Source organism: Sceloporus occidentalis, unplaced genomic scaffold (assembly GCF_023333645.1).
Source record: "Sceloporus occidentalis isolate IW3139 unplaced genomic scaffold, rSceOcc1.0.p SCAF_2, whole genome shotgun sequence".
Lineage (NCBI taxonomy): Eukaryota > Metazoa > Chordata > Lepidosauria > Squamata > Phrynosomatidae > Sceloporus > Sceloporus occidentalis.
Window position 1 is genome coordinate 172,979,180 of NW_028316982.1, and position 24,988 is coordinate 173,004,167.

General features: G+C 39.4%; 1 protein-coding gene across 2 annotated transcripts in view; it reads right to left on the bottom strand.

Annotated features, from left to right (window-relative positions):
- The window catches only part of LOC149319337 (P protein-like), a 197,654-nt gene that overhangs the window by 16,208 nt on the left and 156,458 nt on the right, over positions 1-24,988 (bottom strand). For both annotated transcript variants that reach the window (XM_089508038.1, XM_089508036.1), the window contains exon 22: positions 19,886-19,979. In XM_089508038.1, coding sequence (XP_089364164.1) covers positions 19,886-19,979 — 94 coding nt within the window. The remainder of the gene's footprint in view (positions 1-19,885; positions 19,980-24,988) is intronic.

Genomic DNA, 24,988 nt, shown 5'->3' on the forward strand with positions numbered 1-24,988 from the left:
CCAGGAAGACTAAAGTGTTCTGCAACTAGTTTTTGTGTATCCCCATTGCTAATATCTGATTTGTCCATTTATCCTCTGGTGCAGAGACTAGCAACGTTGCCTAGTGTACAGTGCTAATGGGCATTGTTGACAGAAGATGGTATATAGAGAATAATATTGTGGGTTATGAAATTAAGTCCTGTGATGACATTTCGCAAGTAGATATGTAGACAAAGTTGGCATCTGCGTTTTAGGCCAGAAACTCCTTCCGAAATTCCCCCCACCATTCACATGGCCATCCACCCGCCATGGTCTTAGGAAACATCTTTCCTCCTGCCTTCGTCCCTCAACAACCACTGCTAAACTCTAATTGTCACCCCATCACTATACCCACAAGTTTTACATTTCTATGGCTACTAATAAAGGCTGGTTATAAAGGTCCTTCCTGGGCAGCAGTTTACTCCATGCCTCTGAGGAAGTAGACTAATCCTATAAAGTTGCAATGCTACTACCTCTTTCACTCTGTTAGCACTAGAGCTATACAGATAGGTGGCATGGAACCGCTCCTTTTTGCCCCAGATCAGTGCCACAGCAACCACATGCAGTGGCACTGATCCGCTCCCTGGAGGGAGCAAAAAAAGCCGCCTAAGCAGCTCCCTGGAAGGGGCATCATAATTGCTGTGTCATGGCGTTATGATGCACCATTTGGGTGCTGCACCAGAGGTGCATCATCATGGCACATGCTGTCTAGAACCAAAATGGCACCCAGGTGCCGGCGTAAGGGTATTGAGTGTGCAGACGGTCAGCCCTCGCCCCGTGCACAGGCCGGCACAAAGTGCTGGTCTGTATAGCCCCTCAGTCTCTAAGTGCTACAAGAATCCTTTGCATACTGATATTTCAGATTACAGACTCTTTCTTTTCAGACAAGTGTGATGGATAACCTGTTATAAGGTCTATATACACAGGAGCACTAATTAAAACAGAAGTGTTCAGTCACTCATAGACCAAGAGGCTTTGCATGTACAGCTAAAACTCCTTGGTGAGTTTCAGCACAGATCTTGGACTGAGATGGGTCTGTGCACTTGTGAGCCAGTAAAGGGATCTTTCTGTTGATGTACCAGCTGAACAACGAGAGTGAGCCTGTCCAAATGCGTTTTATGTATCCTTACCATAGATCCTTTACTGTGTAAGCTGGCAATAAAGCTTTCAACCTTTCCTACAAGTGTGGTAATAGCCCTTGATACTAAAAAGAACTGCAAAACAGCTGTAAAGAAAATTTTGGAGGAAAAATAAGTAGTTCCATTTTTCCCATGTTATGTTTTAGGCAATGACGAAGCACCCATGATGAGGTAGCTTAAAGACATGCTGTACTATGATGTTTGATGTCAGAAGAGAGATTTGGAGTGTAGAAATACAGCTGAATATCATCAACATAAAGGTGATATGAAAAACTCTATGTACTGATAAGATTGCCCAAAGATGCATGTATAAAGGGCCCAGAACAGAATCCTTTGGAACCCCAACCAAAAGGGGAAAAGATAAAGATACACAACCTCCAGCTACCACATTAAGTGACTGGCCTGAGAGATATGATGTGAACCTGCTGAGGATCAGTAAACCCTAGGTCCTGAAATGAATCCAACAAAAGAGTGTGATCATCTGTATCAAAGGCTGCAGAGAGAGCAAGGAGAATAAGGTCTGAATATGGGCATTTTGATTTGGCCTGAAGGAGGTCATCTGTGATCTTCAAAAGAGCTGCCTCCGCAGAGCAGAAAGAGCAAAATTTAGATTGAAAAAGATCCATTACAGAAATACAAGAAAGTTGAGCCAATGTGTATAAACAGCACATTCCAAAACTTCCAAGAGGAAAGGCAACAGTGAAACAGAATGATAATTAGAAAGAGAAGATAAATGAAGTGAAGGCTTCCTAAGAACTGGAGAAACAGTAACATTTAAACTCAGAAAAAAATGAGTAGAAAAAGGCAATTTAATAATATGGAGAAGAGAAGGGAGAATAACAGGGGCCACAGTAATTAAAAGTGGGAAGGAATAAGCTCAAGAGAGCAGGGAGAATGATTCGGAGAAAGCATCAATTTGGACAGTTCATCTCAAGATGTGATGGGAAGTAGAAAATATAAAGGAGACAGGCAATTGGTATGTTGGTAAAGAAGCAAGGGAATCCCAAAGGGGTACAGACCACATTGAGTGACATCTCAGAGAGGGAAGTCACCTGGTGCACTGGTGGGAAGTGGTGCCTTCCAGGTCTGGTGCCTCTAATGGCTGGGCAGAAAAGTAAATCTCCTCACTTTGCCATCTGATCAGCAGCTCTTCCAGACCCAGAAAGGCTGTAGGGCCTAAGCAGCATCCCACCCTCACCAGTGGCCACTGGTGAGAAGGAGTGCTTTCCCCATTTGGTTGCTTTGCTGGTCAAGTGAGAAAACAAGTATCCTCCCTTTGTCACCCAGCCAGAAGCTCTGCTGCACGCAGAAATGGCTGTTAAAGAGAGGAGGGGAGGTGTTGAAAATGATCCACACCAGGTGTCAAATATACTAGTTATGCCCCTGTAAAAAAGGTTAAGGAGCAACATGATCAGAATAGATAGTTTTAATATTAGTATTAAACAAAGCTGCAAAATCATCAGTAGAGAATGATGGAAGGAGAGTTGGGGCTTTAAAAAAATTAAATTAGAGAAGAGACACTGGAGGTACAGTGGATTAGCATGAAACGATGAAGTATAGTATGTCTGTTTGGCCAGAGATAGCACAAGAGAAAGAAGAATGAATGAATTTATAATGAATGTAGCTTGCCCACTCCCTAGTCTTCCTCAACTAATGTTCCGCTGTGCAAGAATAGGAACAAAGATCCCAAATGAAGAGAGTAAGCAAAGGCTGAAGTTTGGTAGCAGGGAGCCAAAGGTGCAAAACTATCAAGAGTTCAAGATAAAGTTGTGTTTTGTAAAGAAACAGCTGAATCCAAGAAACCAGTAGAATTAAAGGAAGACTGAGAAGAGATCAATGCTTGAGAAAAGGCTTCATAATTTACAGAATGAAGCTCTCAAAAGGAGTGAGCAACAGAGTACCAAGGGGGTGGATTATGAAACAAGATGATGATCAAAGGAAATTCAGTAACTAAAAAGCAAGAGATAGAACAATTCTTAATAAAAATAAGTTCGAGACAATAGCCAAGGGAGTGTGCAGGTGAATCAGAACAAGCTGGAGCCCAAAAGAAGACAATGAAGGAAGAAAACATAACAGAGCAGGATCTTTGGAATCATTCACATGAATATTAAAATCAGACATAATAAGTTTAGGTATATAATCTAAGAAAATCAACCAGGAATAAAAATCAGAAATACAAATAGAAAATGGACCAAATGGATAGTAAATGACTGCAGTCTGCAGGTGCAGACACAAAGAAGTCATTCACCATGCCCCTTGTCCCCTCAGGATTCCTCTCTAGACCAAGTACTTGGGCCTCAAGGTGATCCCTATATGGACCAGTGGATGTGTTGTTTTGTAGGTTCACTGTGGTAAGTGTAACCAGACTCTCTATCACAACTTAACAAGAACAGTCAGACACCATTGTAAAAAAGAATAAACTAGTAGAAGTTAATTAATATACAGTTAGATCTCACATTAACCCCTGAACTATTTCATCAATTATGGTTCCCCAAAACTCTACTCAGTTGTTTCCCCTGGCTGGCTATCCTACCTCTGTTATAGTTTTTCCCCTATCTCTGTGCCATCTTTCTGCTGTCTGCCTTCTGTCAGAGAGAAGCCTCAGTTTTGTAGCCTTTCTCCCCTGCAGCCCACCCTTCACAGCATTCCCTGACCTATTATTGGCTGGCTCCAACCAGACTTCCTGATGTATATAAACAATGAGTGTATGTTAAAATTAAAATAATCAACTTTCTTCTCCCATCCCCATGAATGTATCAATAGTTTCTTTATATGGGTTCTCAGTAGAGGAACACTGTGTGCAAATCTTGGTATGTGTGTGACATCCCTTCCCATTAATCTGAAAAAATGGCCCCAGGGTGCATGACCAGCACAGATATCAGCAACAGCAGATGAGCCTAGCCCACAAATCCCCCCCCACACACACACACACACACACACATATTCTTTCAACATGTGGTGAGATTTACCTATCAGAGATTTTATCACTTAAAGGCTTTATCTGTGCCATAAGTTGAAAATGATAGGTTTAGCTTAGGGTCACCATAAGCCAGAAACGACTTGAAGCCACACAACAACAAACAACCACCACACTGAATCATACATTAATCATGGAACTACAGTCAGTCAATCCATTTGAATCTTTCCATTTGGACATAAATAAAGAAAACATTTATGTGCACTGAATGTCCTTATCTCTTTACAATTCTTTAAGAACTCAGTGTGCCAGGATGAATAAACTATTTCTCCATTGTTGTTATTTTTAATCATAGAATCATGAAGTTGGAAAAGACCCATCAAGTCCAATCCCCTGCCATGCAGGAACAACTAAAGTACCCCTGACAGGTTGTAATATGACAAGCCATTTTTCATTTATGGTGATCCTAAGGCGAACCTATCACAGGATTTTCTGAGGCTGAGAGTGTGTGACTTGCCCAAGTGGGTTTCCATGGCAAAGCAGGGATCTGACCCCTGGTCTCCAGAGTAATAGTCCAACACTCAAACCATTATGCCATGCTGGCTTCTCCATAGCCACTTTCATATTCAGTGCACATGAAAAGGAGCTCTACATACTTACTGATATACACATCCAAAGGCAATCCTGACCCAAATGATTACCTCTTGTATGGTGGGTCTCTGTGCATGTGTCAAGCCCCTTCTCACACATGCCAACTCTCAGAGGGGGGTGCCACTTAACCTCATAGCACTCTATGCTCTCCATTCATTCCTTGAAAATATGGAGCCATCCAAATCCCCCAACTATTGTCACAATTATTGTGTATCATCACTTGACTATCGCAGACTTTCTTATTTGCTTTTTTTGCATTTCCATTTGAACCCATTTACATCCCAGACCTCTATATCAGTATACATATAAGTTCATATATCTGGAGACAAATCTCCATGCCTCCTATGAAATACACCTTAGTCCACAAATGTCTTTGCCAAAAGAAATATAGCATTTTATATGACTTTTTGCTGAAAATGTAAATTCTATCATTTGATAAAGAAATATACCAGTTTCTTATTTTACTTCATAATGTGTCCATAAGCCACAAGTTAAATGCCATATGGTGTTTCTTACCCTGTCATTTATCCCAGAATAAACCTTTTAGCTGAGCCTGCTTTGGGGCTTCTAATGAGTTTAAAGCCTTGATTTTAGCTTATTCAGCTAAGGACAATAGTCTTTAAAATATTTCTGCCTTTCAGACAGATGCTTTAGTTGCTTTTTTAAAAAGTCTGATTATTCATCATATTACAAATTATATTAAAAGATTTAATGCTGAAGCTTTACGCAAGCATTTAGGTGCTTCAGATTTATGGATTTTGGTTTATTAGCTGAAATAATCTGTTTAGATTTTTCTAAAAGAAATATTTCCAGAAGGATTTTAACTTATTTGGATGCTATTAAAGCTTAGGGCTAAATGTCCTTCAAGCACTTTCACTTATCAAATACCTTTAAAATATACTGGGAAAGGGAGATAGCTGGTATGTATGACTGATACATTAAGCATGTATGATTCAACACACATACCTGTTTTCACTGCTGCCACTTATCATCTCATTGTTTTTCAAACTGGTATGTTAAAGGTTCATTTGCAAGAATCCCCCAAGCCATTCCCCAACTCTATTTATTTATTTAGCTGAATTTCCCCCCCCACACACACACACACACAACCAAATAAGAGCCATCTCTTGCTTTTCTGAAGTTATACAGTCCACCTGCCCTATACACAGGCTTGCTGTATACGGACTTAAGCTCATGCAGATAGCAAGCCTGGAGGGACAAAATGGCACACGAAAGAGCATGCTACCACTGAAATCAACAGGACTTGAGGTCCCAAGGTTTTTACCATATGCAGTGGGGGGGGGGGGTCCAGAACAGATTCCCCCACGTATTCAAAGGGTTCACTGTACAGTAGTAGCACTTCCAATGATTCCTCCCTCATTTATCAGGGATGGATGTGTTTCAGTGTTTTCTTAAAAATTACTTTATAGAAACACTCTTTCCAAGGCTGATGTAGTCATGTAATTATAATTCTGACACATGGAAACTATTATATGTACTCTTGAAGTTTCATCTGTGGTTTCTAAATTTATACAGCGATAGAATAATCAAGTAGGATTATGCAGCTACTCTCTATGTATGCTTTTAATATTTGGTAGGTTAACAAACTTGAGCAGTGGCTCCAGTGGTTAAGACACTGACTGTTGATTGCAAGATCAGCAGATTGGCAGTTCGAGGCCCGGGTGCTGCATGATAGGGTGAGTTCCTGACACTAGTCTCAGCTTCTACCAACCTAGCAGTTCGAAAGCATACAAATGTAAGTAAATAAATAGGTACCACTTCTCAGGTAACAGCAGTTGGTGAAGTCATGCTGGCCACATGACCACCAGAGCAGTCCTCAGACAATGCTGGCTCTTTGGCTTAGAAATGGAGATGAGCACCGCCCCCTACAGTTGGTTACGACTAGACATTCATGACAAGGGACTACCTTTACCTTTTAACAACATTTTGTATCTAAAGAACGTAGCCAGAGAGAGGGGGGGGAGAGAATTTGAGATTTCATATAAATAATTTACAGCAGTAAAGGATATAACTACAAAATGATTTTACAAGGATATAATTTCATGTTGAAATTGTTAGCTTGCCTAACATCCCCCCCCCCCCAAATTCCTTATCATTCTCTATCCAGCAAGGTCTTTTTTAGCAGCATCAGCACTGGGAGGATGGTAACGGAGGGCTTCATAAATATGGACATTCAGTGCTGTGCAAATGGAAAAATATTTTCTAAGTGATTCCTGGGTTGACGTAATATTGAGACTGGCTTAGGAAAGTTGGAAGTTTTACATAGAACTGAAGAAGCTTTTTTAAAATCCCAAATACTTTACAGTAGAAAGAGAACCCTTGGGAAATAGCAGATGCCACCCAACAAACATAAAGCCCTCCAGTTGCCATTTCTCCAAGTCATTTGTCTCATAACCACAGATTCTGATCTCTGAATATTAATAGAAATGATGTCACCAAGGATGCCTGCCCAATATGAAAAACATATCCAAAATACTGACTTAATACTATGGTAACACTGTGCTGTTTGGAAATGCATGCGAGAGTACTGATTCTCCAAAGTAGAGTGATGAAACTGACAAGGCAGAAGCTGAACAACTACTAGTCCCTTGCTCAAATACACACACACACACACAAATACAAATAAGAATAGGCTCTAGCCAAGAAAGAAATAAGCTCAGTTTTCTTTGGCCCAAAACATACAGACCACAGCTTCCAGCCACTATGGGGGCATGGTATTCAAATGATGCATGCCCCCAAAGTGGCCGGAAGCTGCTCCAAGGCCACTTAAGGTAGCCCGAATCTGCCACTAAATGGAGCTTGGATAATGTAGCTCCTTGTGGTGGCCAGCTTGGGATCGTGGTGGTAGCCCACTTTGAGAGCTGTCCCAACTCAATCATGGTCTGATCACAGCTAGAGTAGCCAGAGGCCGCTCCTTGCCACCCATCTGCTTCATCCTTTTGTAAAATATACACTTGTCCCTCTACATTTGCAGCTTTGACTTTTGCAGATTTGATTATTCATGGATTTTATTAATATTTTCTCTTTAGGAATATCAAGGACCTTCAGCACAACTCTATGGTCAACTTGAACCAAACGTCGCAGTGAAGGACCTAGAGATTCCTAGAGAGAACACTCCACTTGGCATTTGTAGCTCCTCCAGCACAATTCTATGGTCAATGTCTGGCAGATGTTGACCACAGAGTTGCACTGGAGGACCTAGAGATTCCTAGAGTGATGTTCTCTCAGGCAAAAACATAGTGTTTTTGTTATTTGTGGTTTTTCCATATTCATGGGGCCCTGTGCCCCTAACCCCAGTGAATGTGGAGGGATGAGTGTATAAAGGTAGCTTTCCTCACAAAACTTTCCCATAATCAAATACAGTTGGCTTCCCATATCCACACATTCTACATCCATGTATTCAACCAACTAGGGTCAAAAATATTCATACAAAAAATATTCCAAAAGCAAACCTTGATTTTTTTCTGTTTTCTATTGGGGAAGATATTTTAATATGCCATTGTATATGATTATTATGCCATTGTATATGTAAAAGCTGCTAATTAGTGTATATTCAATTTTAATTTTAGTATATACAGTAGCCCCTCCCAATTCATGGAGGATGTGTTCCAGAACCCCCCTCCCCCTGAAAATGGCAACTCACAAATACTCAAGTCCCACTGAAAATAATGGCGTGTGCATCGCCATTTTGTCCCTCCTCGCTTGTCCCTTCCACAAAGAGTGAGAGTGTGGACTCTGCAAAAGTCTGCAAAAAGGGAGGACAACTGTACTAAAATTTAGTATACACTAAATACTACCATATGGCTTGGTGAAGTCAAACCAACAATTTGTTAACTCTGAAGCCACAAAATGAATGATGATATAGATAAAGATGAGAGAGAGAGAGAGAGAGCATGCCAACACAAACATAAATATCACAGCATTTTAAATGAATTAAAATGCTTCGTATGACATTTTAAAAGTTGCCTATCTTTCTAGTTCCTACATTCTCAGCATACCTGTCAAGCACATATCAACCCATTATAAAGTATTCACCCATACATAAGGTCTTTACAAAATCTAAAACTGTGGGAACAGAAAGGTGGAGAAAAAACAGAATCGAATTTAACATCAAACAGGCAGCACAGAAGTGAATGTACTGAGATATTGATTTTATATTTCATTTATTTAAAACATCTGTGGGGTATTTTTGCCCTAAATTCAATTCCACCCACAGAGTAGTTGCACCACTCAGATCCAAAGCAGAACTGTAAGATGAAAGTTTCCATGGGGGTAGTTGCTGGGAGAAGGGATGCGAAAACAGAATGAAGCAATTCTCTTTCTTCTATAAAGAAAATTAGAGTTGGGACATCCAGAAATGATTAGTGTTTGGCTCATTCTAAGAAGCAATGCTGTGTGAAACAAATAATTGAATCATAGAATTGAAAGAGACCACAAGGGCCAAAGAAGAAGTCTTCAAAATATACATATTTGTATTGAGGCAGGCCCTTGGCCCTTCCACATTTTGTGCCATTTTGTGACTGCCCAGAATGTGCATGTCTTGCACGAGCTTCCTTTGCTTCATGTGCCTAGAAGCTGAGTGTTGGCGATGAGCCCTGTGGATCACATCACAACCACCACCATGTCTCTTTCTTCACTCCAGAAATGGGTTTGCTGGTGAGACCTGGCTGAAATCCACACAGCCAGATGAAGCAATGAGGTGAGTCTTTCAGTGGCATGAGCCAATCTGATAGAGGAGAAAGAGATTCCCACACCACTCACTTGCACTATGCAACTCACTTTAGCTCCAGGTCATTGGAAGCCCATTACTCCCTGCTCCTCATCCAACATCACCACCCAATCCCTTGTATGGAGAAGGGTGGCTCACATCTCGGTTACCTTGTTCCAGAGAGTGGATGTCAAGGGAGAAACATGACACATGTTTGGGCTTCTCGTCCTCTTCCTCCCACACTTCATGCATCTGATGAAGATTCAAACCTATGAAAGCTTAGGCTACTAACTTTTCTCTCTCAATTTCTTCCAAAGTTCCTTTGCATACTGATGTAGAGTAACATGCGCATGTCTGAGAAGTACCTCAAGTTTAATATTTATTTCCACACCCCAACCTGTATCCAAACAGATACTGGGATGAATTTAGTACAGGAAGCCCACATTCACATGTCTTGGATACAAGAACATTTATGTGGGGCTCTTTGCCAGCATTATGTTACAGGCTTCTATGTGTAAATGGTGTAAAAGCAAACAAATTCACCAACAGAGTCAAAGAAATATTGCTAGAAACTGAGGCATATGTGTTTTTTCCCTAGAGAATAGTAAACTGTGGGGAAAAGAGAAGGTCATATAGAATTAGGATAGGTACAAAGGCCTTCAGACCTTATAAAACTGAATTGTGATATACTGCAGTGTCTGCTGCCTCTACACACTATGTACAAATAGCTTCCTATAGAAAAGATTTAGCAGGAGCTAGCAACAAAGGAACGTTAACACTAACACTGCAATACTGCTGAGCTAAACAAGAATTTCTGGAGAACTGCCCAGAAGAAATGCATGCTGAATTTCAAGCAGTCTGATCAACTTGCCACCAATGAAATCCTGCTTCCTTGGACAGGAAGAAAATGTTTGTGTATAGTAGCTTTGTCACCTTCCTAGGTTATATTATTCCATTAAACCAGGGTAGTCAGCAGTCAGGGATTAGGGGGCGACATTGCCCCACAGGAGCATTTGAAGGCTAGCCCCTGCCTCTAAAAATGTTTTAAATGATTCCTATTTCCTCAGGGGGGAATCTGGTAATTTTTTTTTAATTGTTTGTTTGTTTTTACCCTCCCTGGGTCATTTTAGGCCCAGAAAAGCTCTCTTTTTTACCAACAGGAAGTGACAGGAGGAGGAAACTTTTGCATCACTTCCCATTGAAAAAAAATCTGGGCTTAAAACGGTCCAGGCAGGCCAAAAATATATATCCTCTACCTATCCCAATTTCACAGGGAAAGTTCCCATTAATCCTCCATCAACTCATCTTTTCATTTCCTTTTTAAATGTCCCAATTTTTCTCTCCTCCACCCACTTTCTCCCTTTGTGTTCAGTTTACATCAGTTGCTGCAAACGCAGCAGGGGAGAGAAATGGTGGAGATGGAATCCTGATCTTCCCAGGTAAAAGCAAACTCCTGCAGCCTTTCCTATTTTTTGTTTTTGTTTTTGTTCTTCCTATTAATAACTTAACCATCTTGATCCTGATGTTGCTTGGCCATACATGTCCCAGTGTTCATCTGTGAAATGTTGGGGAATATGAAAACATGGTAAAATTCTTCCATAAATTACAAAGGAGACATTTAAGTGCAAAAATCCAAAAGTGGGATCTTTGGCCCACAAAATCAGCCTGGGGGGGGGGGCAGCATACAGCCTGAGGACCACTCTTTCCCCACCCCTGCATTAAATCAACACAGAGCCACTATTTGAACATTTCTAGTGAATGAAAAAACAAAAAACAAAAGCACAAATAAAAGAAAGTGGGAAACAAAACAGTGGTTTCATACTTCTTATCGCTGAGGTTCTGCATTACTGTGTATAAGTCAGAACTTCATGTCCAGGTCTAGAACATCTCAACAGTTACAAATATGCAAAACATGCAAAAGTCCTTCCCCAATATAGCTGACCAGAATTTCAGTCAAAATCAGAATTTCATCCTAAATTAAATTACTAAATACTCAAGTGATCCAAAATGCCCCAAATAAAATGACAAAAATAATGAGGAAAAAATTGTAGTTAATCCCATTCCAAAGCATGAGATGGAGGTGAGAGGCTTTGGCTTTCTCATTCAGGCAATGTTTGAGACATGGTGAAAGGTTCTAGTTTGCTACCAAATCTGCCTTCCAGTCATTTCTGGGGAGCGTGGATGCTGGTGATTCCCTTCACACAGAAAAATAAATTTAACAGGGGATTGGAGGGAAGGGGGAGACTCTTTGTTCCTAAAATATCCCAAAGCCACTGCTAAAATATTTATATCAAAACATGGCAGCTTTCTTAGCTTCTCTCTTATGGGTGGATGTTATTCCCACATCAAGATCTGTGGGTTGCCTGCATTTCAGGCAAGAGAAAACGGTGACAGTGCCTGAACAGCTTTATGAGGCTTCTTTCCCCAAAGGCTCTGAATCTAACTTGAGATAGCCTAGATGTCAAAGTCTGCCAGCTGAAAACAATATATATTAAGATACAGGATGGCAAGTTAAAGTAAGCAAAGCACATCTGATTTGCAGAAACATTAATCACTCTATTAGATCCTCTAGAGTGCACTTTCTTTCAAAGCCCGCCTAGTAAACAAGATAAATTAGCACTGTCAATGAATTCTGAAATAAGACCTCTTCCTTTCCTAACCTGTTTTTTAAAATATATTAGATAATTTGTCACATCAATATCAGCTGAGAAAAACAAAACATTTCAGAACTTGTACTTCTTGTACCCTAATATGAATGTTTTGAGGTGGAGCAGGTATTAAAGAGACAGCCTAAAGAAGAGGGTGCCTTCTAAACCGATTTTTTTAATCCCCATTTTCATGTAAATCAGTAATTTCACTGAGATCCAGAAGAAATACAACTAGTTTTTTCAAAAGAGGATAAATTAAAATACACTTTTAAAAGAAATTAATAAAATATTTAACACATTTGTAATTCATAGACATAAACAGATTTCATTTCATTCAAGATTTTTTTCAAATGCTCAGATGAAATTTTACATTGCTGCAATACTAGAAATTTGGGGACTGAAGGAAAATTTCATGAGAGTCAGAATTTTTCACTGGGGGCAATGCCCTCATTTTGCTCCTCTCCATAGCTACACCACTGGTTAGTGCATTTTTTCCTACCTTCTGAAGGACTGCACTCTCTTTTAGATTACATGTAATAACCACTCTATAACGTCTTTGTATGCCATTGTGGTAATATTTGTCTCTAATTGTTCATCTGCCCATATGTTTACCAAAGTAGGCAGACAGCCAGATGCAGAAATCAGTCTTTCATTTTCATGGTCTTCGGTTTGATAAAAGCTCCTTTCCCCTTTGATTGATCTCAATTTATGTTCCTACCATTCTCCCTAAAAACACTTGTATCAAACTTAGAAAATGGTGTAGTTAAAAGAAAAGGCCTGCATTTCTCGGCAGGAGGGCCATTTGACAAAAACTCTGTCCAAAGCATTAATACCAGGCACCAAGAGAATTTCTGACACCTCTAATATTACTGGAGCATGTGATTAATCAGACTTGTGACAGTTTTGCAATACGTAAACCCAGCTGGATGTGTGTAAAGGCAGTTATTCTCTTTTGTACAGCCTTCTATGTGCTGTGTTGCTTCAAACAAGTATTGGCATATTTGCAATAAAAATGCTTCCCATAAAAAAGCCTTTCATTTGTATTCAGAAGAAATTGATTTCTGAAACTTACACACACACACACACACACACCACAGAGGGCTGCTTGCTCCTTTTTAACCTGACACAAATAACACAGTAGAACCTTTAAAGTTTGAAATAGGAAAGAAAAGAAACACCTCAAAAATCCCACTGCCAAGTCTTGCATGTACACAGAACAACAGTGTTGAGCAACAAAATTGGGGGGGGGGGGGGATATGTTTAACTATGAAACCACAGAACAGACTATTAAAGTATGAGTTATACTTGATTTGACAGCAGTATCTAGAGACCACTAGCTAAATAGAAATCCTCAATGTGATGCATCAGCTTAAGAAATGAACATTCTCTAATGACATTCTGCCAATACCAAAAGATTATTTTTATTGTTCCAACCCTCTGACCTCACTTTTGATTTATTTTCATTTGCTGACTCTTTGCCTGTCTGTTTTATAGTCTTTGGGATGTGTGTGTGTGTGTGTGTGTGTGTGTGTCTAATGTTCATCTGCAGCATTTTCATTTTGTTTTGATTTTATGCTCATTTAAAAATATTTTGATGTTAACAGCTTTGAACTCGAAAGGTGGAATATAAAAATCTCTGATAAATAAATAATTATAACTTACACTTTTATCTGTCACTTGTTTGTGTGGGGGATGCACGTCACACTTTTTATGAGTAAGTTGTGTTATTATGTCTCAGAAGACATAAATACACTGGGTTTTTCTACAACCAAGCTCCAAAAACAGAACCATTTTGATGCCATCTATCTCTCCAAATCTGTCATTACAGTGTATTTTATCCATCCAATAAGTAGACATACATATTTGTATAATATATTCTTAAATAGTTGACAAGGAAAACTTGGGTGAACTTATTTGTAGAAGAAAAAACCAAAAACAGGGGTATAAACCACAGGGCCCTCCAAATTTTTGGCTATATCCGCACTGCAGAAATAATCCAGTTTGACACCTCTTTAACTGCCATGGCTCCATGCTATGACAGCTGCCAACTAGGATGGATTAAAAACTGGAATGTAGGACATATCCTGGAGAAGAAGGACATCTGGTCATCCTGACAAACTCCAAATCCCAGAATTCCACAGCATGGAGCCATGGCAGTGAAAGTGGTATCAAACTGCATTAATTCCTCAGTATAGGAATTGAATCTGCACTACAGAAATAATCCAATTTGACATGGCTTTAGCTGCCATGGCTCTATGCTATGAAATTCTGGGATTTGTAGTTTTGTGAGACATTTAGCTTTCTCTGTCAGAGAGCTCTGGTGCCACAACAAACTACAAATTCCCGAATTCCATAGCACTGAGCCATGGCATTTAAAGTGGGGTGGAACCAGATTAACCAGTGCAGGTGCAGTCATTGTTTGGCTGCCACTCCCAGGGCCCCAGCCAGTGTTGAGGCATGCTGGGAGCTGCAGTCCAAAAGCTTCTCTAAGCCAACATGATTGGCCTGCAGATTGGCCACCCTTGAAATAGAAGATTAAGAACACACATCTCTGTTATGGTAGTAAATTCTTTAGAGTAAATTCTTCCTGTAGTTCTTGGTCTCAGTATAGGATTTCAAACAAAAGGACCAGAAGAACAACTTCTTTGTGTCATTAAATGGTCGACATATAGTCCTAATTAGCATGATATTTTAACACACACTATATAGAACCATAAGCATGCAGTATGGCGGTAGAGATATTTGTATAGATGAAAACTAAATTAAAATGTGTGATGATGATGATTGTTAACTGTATTTTAAAAACTTCTTGAGAAGTTTATAATATTAAAGTGAACAAAAGAAACAACAAAATCAGGTGGTAAAACAATAACTGCAATGGCAAACCCCTGCTGAAAAACCTTGCCCTATGACAGATTTACCTTAGGGCCAGAAACTATTTGAAGGCATACCACCACCACCACCACAAAGCAATAAAACTGTACACTATTTCATTAAAATAACTAAATTTACCAGGATAACTATGTTTGCCTGAGTAAACAAAGAAGTATTTAGTTAATAGCGGAAACACACCATACATGGAGTCTGCTTGATTGCAGTTGGCAGAGCATTCCACATGAAGGACATTGCAACAGAGGAGACACTCTTCCACACTGGGACTAAACAAATTGGAGGAGTGGTGGGCTGGCCCAGTATAGTAAGCTGGGCTTCTGCTTCAGAGCATATAAACTGAGACAGTCAGTTGAGAAGGCAGTCTCTCAAATAACCTGATCTTGAGTTGTACACTACCTTTCAACTGGCCCAATTTTTCAGGGACAGTCCTGATTAACCAACCCTCTCTTGTCCCACTTTCTCAGCTGCTTTTAAAATGTCACACTTTGGTTGCTGCCACGCTGCAGAATTTGACATCACTTTCATGGCTCGATCCTATGGAATTCTGGGAGCTCTAGAGAAGGTTAAATATCTCATAAAACTACACATCCCAGGATTCCATAGCATTGAGCCATGGCAGTTAAAGTGGTGTCAAACTGTTTTAATTATCCTGTGTAGAAGCAGCCTCAAGCCCTGTCTCTCATTCTCCCACTTTCCCCCTTTGTCAGCATTGTTCCAAGTGCAAAAGTAGTTTGCACATCAACAACACAGCAAGGGAGGGAAGAGCAGGGGAGCAACAGAATCTCTATCAACTTCTCAGGAGGTTCAGAAAATGCAAACTGTTGGAGCCTCTGCTACTTTGTGAGTTCATCCTCATTAACTTTTGCCATTCTGACCACAGTCTGATGTTGCTTGGCCAGACATGCCCCAGTTTTCATCTGTGAAATGTTGGAGATTTGCAGATAAATAATATACAGCTATAGCCTCCGACTTCACAATTTACAGCTAATATAACACAGGAATCATACAACCCATGAGTAACATAGTGAACCTGGCTTGGTAGCTAACTGCAAGCCAACTTGACTTACAACCAAGGTGTACATACACACAAACTAAACAAAACTGAATTTCTCCTGAAAGCAAGTGCAAAATAAAAGTGGTTTCCTTTAGGACTACACCTTGGAAGAAAGTATTAAATCTCTGTCAACATCTCCCTTGTTCATATTATTTACCACCCTAGCCAAAAGTGATAATATTTCCCTTTTTATAAAGTTGGATATTTGGTGCAAATAGTAATTTACCCCAGATTGTTAATAGAAGGCTATAAATAGATCCTTTAGCTACTCTTACTCTTGCAGCAGACCATGTTTGTTTTTATGCTCATGATTATAAACAAAAGCACATCAGCATAATGATCCATATGACCTTTACTCTTTAATGATGCAGAGTTTAACAAAAACATGTCTACTCCATATCAGAAATCATAAGAGAGATGGACAGAGAGAAAGACTCTCTATCTTCTGATATATTTTTCTCCATGGGAGTTCTTATAGAAATAGCTGTATTCCCATCAAGATATACATAGGGAAAGGTTATACCAGAGCTGATGATCCACAAAGCTTTTCTGGAAAGGATCCTCAAACAGAAGTTAGCACTAATCTAGTCTCTTCTCTCTTTTGTGACAAATGATTAGATAGATAGATAGATAGATAGATAGATAGATAGATAGATAGATAGATAGATAGATAATTTTTGCCCAAGCCTTTTTCTGCACTTTCCATGTCAATCACTCTGTAGAAATCATCCTAAAAATAACCCAATAGTGAGACATTTAACTAGCGATCCAGGCTTAATGCACTCATTAATGTGTATTTAAAGTAACACATTAATTAAGGTATTAATTAAGTACAGAATATTATTCAAGTTAATTAAGTTGTCTTCTAAAAATTAAGGACTCACTGTAACAATACTATTTGCAATGACAAGGCAAGCAAAAAATAATAATAATTATGACCCAGCCTTCACTTAATCAGTTAACATACCATATTGCTCTAATCTCTGCTATTTTCCAAATGAGAGAAGGCCCACATGCCTTCAATAGCTCACAGTACATGACATCTCCTTAAGCGTCTATGCAAGATTCCAATACACAGTAGTCCTTACTTTTCTGCTATTCAAGGTTTGCTTGGTTTGTTTTGCTATGTTTTTATTTAGAGGTCACTCTCTCTGGAAGCCATGATGATGAAACCGAGGTTGTCATACTTTGGCCACAACATGAGAATGCATGAATCATTAGAAAAGGCAATGATGCTAGGAATAGTGGACAAGAGAAAGAGAGGAAGACCATCTGCCTGATGGATGGACTCAATCAGGGAGGTCAGAGGCCTGAGCCTGCAGGACTTGAGCAGAGACAGGGAGTTTTGGAGATGTCTCATCCACAGGATAGCCATGAGTCAAGGTTGACTCGACAGTTAACAACAACTAGAAAAAGGAATTAATATGGTATTTATAGCAGAGTTATTTATTGAGAGAGAAAACCTAGACATAACTAGGGCTGCATCTAAACATAACTAGGGCTGCATCTTACCTGCAGAAATAATGCAGTTTGACACTGCTTTAACTGCCATGACTCAGTGCTATGGAACACCGGTATTTGTAGTTTGTTGTGGCACCAGAGCTCTCTGATAGAGAAGGCTAAATATCTCACAAAACTACAAATTCCATAGCATCGAGCCATGGCAGTTAAAGCAGTGTCAAACTGCATTATTTCTGAAGTGCAGATAAAGGCCACATCTGTCTATATGTCTGTGTGTGCGCACACACATGTGCACAAACTATTTTTTGTTTTGATTTTGTTTTTTTGTTTATATCCCACCTTTCTTCTTACACAAAATCTCAGGTGGCTTACAAGCATTTAAAAAACCAAGATACAGTTTAAAATACCCATACAGGAGTATAAAAAATCAAACGTAAAAAAAATAATAATTAAAGCATGTTAAAGTTTTATGATGAACAAACAAATTAAAACATGATAATGAACATAAATATACCTACTATGTTCAAAATGGTCCAAAATATTACTACAAAGTGATTTTCCTGATGGGTAATGTTTAGAAAAGTTGGCTGAGGATTTGCTTTAGTTGAGTGTAGGAGTGGGCAGGCTTCAGGCTTGCAGGTTCTTCTTCCATTTTTACAAGAACCCTGAGATCCACCAACCCAAGTTTGCTGAGCCACAGGAATGTCCCATCTGAATGGAATTAATAGCCCTTCCACACAAAACATCCATTTCTCATTACCTAATGTTTCTTTCACATTAACAGTATACTTGAGGGTGGTTGGGTTTTGTTGCTAATATTTCTGAACCACCAGGAGTCAGAAAAATTTGCTGGTCTACTTCACATCCCTCAGATCCTAATCTACCTTCTACTGTGCAGAACGCATTGACAATCTTATCAAAATTTATAACAACTTTTAAACCATGGTCTACTGATTATAAATGTCTGAACGAATGAATGTTATTGCAATGTGCCCCCTTGGCTGTATGGCAAATAACACAAGTAATGTAAAAAGCTATTACCTGGAAAGGATTGTTTTTCAATTATTGCTGTTTCTGCCTATTCAACCTATTGTGCAACACAGTATGAGAGAAATGGTGGGAATAAAGAGCAAATACATATGTCCAAAAGGGACACCAATTTTATTGGCTGCCTTTAAGTAGCATTCTTTGATGAACCTCAGGAACTTAAACTCAATCCAGTTCAGAGTTTCATGAGGAAACAGAACTCTTCAGTAAATGGACTGAATGTCTGTTTCTCAGATGGAGAAGGACAGTTCCATGATATGGAGTACCACGTACATAATGAGGAAGCAACTATTTTGGATTTCCTCCACCACCAAAGAACTCTGGGACATGCCATTTTATTAATGTTGCTAAGAAATATGTAATAGGTATTCCTGTTTGCTACAACAAGTCTTCTGGAATCTGTCTTCTTAGAACTATCATTCTTAAAATCAAATTATGGATTGGGAACACGGGTAGGTAAACATTCCTGAACTTCCTGTCTGTTTGTTACCATGTAACATAAAAACAGCTGGGCAGCTTTCACTAAATCTGGAAGGTATGTTTGGGGATGGTTCGACTTAAAATATAAGCTATGTGTCATACGTAATATTTGCTTTGGAGGGATCCTAGAAGGATGCCAGATAGTTTTTCATTCATATATGTCCCAGAGTTCTTTGGTGGTAGTGGGACACATGATTTATAATTTGTGTTCAAAAATTACCTTTGTTGACTTGAATTCAAAAAATTACCCTTTTCTGACATTTTGCTATAACTTTTTAAATAAAATTTATGTCTCGGCTTGATGGATTTGCACCAAATTTAAAGGGGATATTTGGGGTGGGGTATTTTTGTGTACACAACTACATGGTGTACACAAAAATCACTTATGAGGTGGGGGGCACCCCAGTTACTCAAAGTGTTATGATTGTTAGCTGATCAGGAAAGGCATGCCCTCTTAAGAGCAACTGAGAAGGATATACAATGTGACCAATGTCTGAGCAGGACAGTTGAAATAAAACAATTATTAATGATGGTTAATTATTCTCCCAAACAACACAGGGTACTAGTTTGTAATATAAACATATCTGTATACTGTACATCTGAAGTTATTTTTTTCATTTTTCAAGTGGTTGCACTTTAATTTGAATAGCATGCTATGAAAACTCTGTTCTGTTGAGTTTTCAATGCTTTGATTTTATTTCTGCCATTGCAGTTACAGCTCATTGGCCATCCATTCCATTTTAATATTCTATGAGCCATCCACTTGATTTGCTTTAGTTTCTATTGCAAATCAATCACCACATATAGAAGCTAATACAAATGCAGATTCTTTTGAAGTTTAAAGTGTACCTGAAAAATTCCATAAAAGAGAAGCCATAGCCATGTTGCTCTGCGATTCCTGCACAAACGACATTTGCAGATGCTCCAATCAATGTCCCATTGCCTGCCATTAAAACAAAACCAAAAAATAAAATAAATGCAAGCTAATATTTAGGTTCTTTGTCTATTTGCTTTGCCCCGAATGATATTGCCTTGCAGACTAGATGCAAAGGGAAAGGAAAAGAGGAATCAATAATTTCTCATGCACTTGAAAGGAAATCTCCTGAACAATAACCACCTACCTATAAATAGCTGAATGTTTGCAAAGGCAGGCCTGTCTTTGTCCTCTTATTCTCAATGATGGGATGGAAGCAAAGAGGAAGAAATATAGCACTGTGTTGTCAAACTGACACCTTGTGCCTGTATACAGGGGAACTGGCTGATTATTTGCTTCATACACAAAAAGGTAACAGAAGGATAAAATGAAATTGGAAGGAGAATGCGTAGGAGGAGAAACACATCTCTGCTAATAGCATGTTTGGATATTGATTGAGAGAACAATGAAAATAGATGAGTTGTTTACATTCTGTGAAATGCTTGTAAGAAAAGTAGAATGAGTCACTTGCATTTTAAACAGGTCTTTTAATCTATCAGTACAGTTAATAAGTGACCCTCTCAAAAAGTGACACAGACAGCCTCAAAACAGCAAAGGCCATTGCATAACCATTCCAAGAAAATTCTCCATACAGTACATAATCTCGGTTCATAGGGGGAGAAAATTAAAAGTATTTTTTCCTCATATAAGAGGATAGACAGAATAGACTACTGGCTGCATAACATTGTACACGTACACAGTACACCACTGTGTATTTTTGTGCACTCCAAAAGTCAAGGAAGCATTGTGGCAATTATTTTATGTACCAGGGCACAACACTGTACTATTCAAAGAATGGAAAAAATGCCTTTGAATATGGGTAGAAGGCATTTCCTTTTTATTAAAACTGTCAGAATGCTTTATGAATTGGAATTCAGATAAAAAGGAGTGTATCCAGGGGTAACCAGAGCTTCTCCTGCTGCAGGAACAGTGACTCTACTGCCACACCAAGTGTCCAGATTTGGCAGGAAATGCTTAATCCTCTGTCCTTAATCCCTTTTCAACAATTTCTAAAACAGTTACTGCAAACTGAGTTCAATGTGCAAAAACAGGTTTGTACTCAGAAGGGAGGGGAGGGGAGGAAAATGAGAAGGGATAGAATCTTGCCCTTCCCAGTAGACTCAAGCAAACACAAACTGCTGTAGCTTCTCCTAGCTTACATATTCTTCCTGATTAATAGCTTTTGCCATCTTAACCCCATTTTGCTGTTGCCTGGCCACATGTGTACTGGCTTTCCTTTGTGAACTATTGGAGGATATGCACTCATCCTGCAAAACTGAACTCAACTCAGAACTGAACAAGAGCATTGTCACTGCAAAGCCTCTGAAGAGTGGGAGGTCCAGCCCTAGGAGAACCATGGTCAAACTGGAAGAGGTAAATTTGAAAAATATAAAAATCTTGGGTGGATTCTCCATCCTCAAAGAGGTAAATCTGCCAGCTGCCTCTGAATGCTTTTGCTCTCCTTACAAGATTCAGGATTTCCCAAACAAGTTATTTTTAAAAGAGCCAACGTTCCATTTAAAAACAGAAACCCAATTCTGACATACAGTGTATTTCTGTTTCCCTTCTTGTATCATGTCATGGAATTTGTTGCTCCTCAAGTCCCCCTCCCATCCTGGGTATATTTTGATGGAGAACAGAATTACACTGGGATTTTAGAAAGAGGATTACATACTGCCTATATAAAGTATGTGAAATTGCACCTCTGCTGAGTTGTTTCCAGAAAACACAAGACACTTAATGCACAGCACCACTGGGAGAGGACGTTGTTACCATTATGTGCCTGTGGGCACTAAAAGTTGTTTTATCTCCCTATTTTCTGCCCCAGACCTGTGAATTAATTAATTAATTAAGGATGTTGTTGCTGTTGCTGTTGCTCTGTGTCTTCAGATTGTTTCCAATTTATGATGACTGTAAGGCAAATTTATCATAGGGTTTTCTTGGCAAGATTTGTTCAGAGTGTCTTTGCCTTCCTCTGAGGCAGAGAGAGGGTGACTTGCAAAAGGTTAGCTGGTGAGCTTTCATGCCCAAGTGGGATTCGTGCCTTAGAGGGATTCAGGAATGTAGTCCTGTGTTCAAACCACTACACCACATTGGCTCTCATAAATATTTAGCCAGTCAGTCCTCTAGGGAGAGATCATTCCACAGTTAGCATGCCACAGATAAGAAGGCCCACAACAACTACAAGGAGCCCATTCAAGAAGAGTGATTTTACCATGGGAAGAAGCAATGGATGACAAGCCAATAAGTCCAACAAAGCCCTTGATTTGTTTTTAGTTTGTTCGGGTTTTCTTTTTCCTGAAAATAAAAAACTGTTCTGAGAGACTGCAACTCTACGTGAAAGAAGAAACAAGAGAGGTAGGGCTGATGAACACCACCATTCTGACATTTGTATTGTTCACACTCTGCACCCAGCTTTTCCTCTTGGAATTCCACCTACATGTTTACACCCTTGTATCTTTCACAGAGTGTGGGGAAGCAGCATGGGGGTAGCTTTGAGGCCTTTTCTTAGACATCCATGGATGGAAACACGAGCTAGAAGAACTACTATTTTAATATGTTGGGAAATTGAAACATGTTAGGAAAATGCCAGCTATATTGGAACTGCCATCCTTTCCAAATTAGTGAAACAATGCAGTCCCCATCTTTGAGCTTCCAGATGAGCTGTGCTTGTGTATCATTAGTTCACAGTTATCCTAATAGGCCACTTTTGATTCAGGCAAGAAGAACTCTGCAGGGCACTGGAATGAGATTTATGGTAAGGGGCTCTTGACAAGCGCAAGGAGAGCTTGGATCAGAAAGTTGCAATTTGTGGCATGAAATGAGAGACCTGGAAAGACAGGCAGTGACAGCATCTCATCTTGCAAAGAAATTGCGATCAGAGCAGTAAGAGCAGGGAGAGGTTAGTCATGGCAGGCTGTACTTGTGAAAAGCCTGTGACAGTTTCAAAGTGGTATTAATCCCAGTAGTAATTGAAAATATATTACATCCAATTTGGTTTTCCTACTCCATAGCCTCTAGACAGAATCTGAACATTATTCCCTTCCAAGCTGAAAAAAGGCACTATCTCAGAGTATCCTGCTCGTTGTTCCCCTAGAGATCCATTAGAGAAATATTAGTTGGGCATCTGAAAGAAACGTGACCTTTTAAAAATGTCAAAATCTAACCCAAAAGGATGGCTGATGCTTGTAAAGCTTGGAAAATTGCTTTTGAATATAATCGGTTATAGCTATAATTACAACATTTGAAAATTAGTTAATTTCACTCTACTTTCTTTTCCCTCAAAAGTAATGCTTAGTTACTTTTAATTTCATTACTTTTAAAAAGTAATCTGAATTCTATAAACCACAGGTCTGTAGTATATGATATTCTCTTCTCTGTCCATTCTGTCATTCATTATTTCAACATTCTACTAAAGCCAAAATGGAATGAGAGATTAAAATTGGCCACTGTCTAGACACAGCTCTGCAATGAAGAATTAAAAAGCATTACAATAGGGTAGGCCTTAAAAGTTGGTCTCACTCATCTTTTCATGAACAGTCTCACTGCTTGGCAAACATCATGCTAATACAAAATAGGCAGGGCCAGTCCATTAAGCAGAATAAAACAGCATCAGGGGACATATAGCAAAGTGGCACCATGACAGAACTAAGGCACTATGAAATATCCCTCCTGCCCTCTCACAGGACTCACCTCCCCATGGCCATATAGGAGCAGGGGATGGCTGAAGAATGTCTGGATATGTGATTATATCCAGATGCATAATCACAACAACATCTTCCAGAAGCCCTGAAGGACCACTGAAAGTTCTTGGAAAATGCCTTCATCACTGTGCACCTGGCTACAGTCATTGTCTCTCAGTCCCTACATGGGTGTGGAGAGTGAAGAACTGCAGAAAGAAGCCGGGTTGTCAGGGTATTGGTAATAGCAAGCAAGAGGAAGACAATTCTGGCATTTACAACAGCCCTACCTCCAGCCTCCAAACATGGGCTTATGTTGAACTTAAAGCTCTGTATGTCACTAACAGGGTGCCAGCCATATATATCACAGCAGATTTGACGTATCCACATAGGCCAGAAATTGAATTACTTGATTGTTTTTTAACGTCACCAATGGCAAGAGGTCATTGTTGGATTCCCCCCCCCCCCAAAAAAAAAAATAACTTTACCTGCTTTTGCATACCATGTACTTTGATTTGAGTTACTGGGGACAAAGGGGGCTCCATTTCCCACCATTTTCAGCAAAGGTTCCTGTACCAGCTCTGAGCTACAGCTGAATAGGACTGAAAAGAAATATTCAGGATCTTCAGGAAGCAACAGAATCCAGGTACAGGTGGAGGGAAGGAACACTCTGTTGGGCCTGGTCCCACAGGGATCATCCCTGGCCATTTTCTCTTGTACACCATGTATGATTATATTTTAGAAACATTTCCTTGTATCAGTATACCTACTGTCCAGTTCTTCTAGATATACTAGATCTTTCCCAAAATAAATTTTAAACAACATGTTTCTTCACCAAGCTTCTTGTTAGACCAGGGAGAGTGTATTACTTGTGAAGTTAAACTAGAACCTATAATTTGATTTGTGTTTCCATATCTGACATATGACAAAAACTACCAGTAAAACAATGCCTTGTATGCAGGCAGAGGAAGAAACATTAATCCAAGGACAATGAGAACCAGTGTTGCTGGTAGGAGCTACAGAGTCTAAATAGACTTGATTACTAGTTCCTTATGTTAGCACATAAGGATGCTAGAGAACTGTATATAACACGTCTCTGGGGTTATTCAGTAGGTGAAAATAATCCCTGTAGAATGTGGGTTGAATCTTTGTTGATCACATGCATTCTGAATGCATCCAATTAAATTTGGGGGGCTGCCAAAAACCCATTTAACTTGGGATAATCAATTTCGGGGAGGGGTTCCTAAAAGATTCACATTGTCAGCTGTGTGAGTAACCAATGTGAATAGACTCAGGATA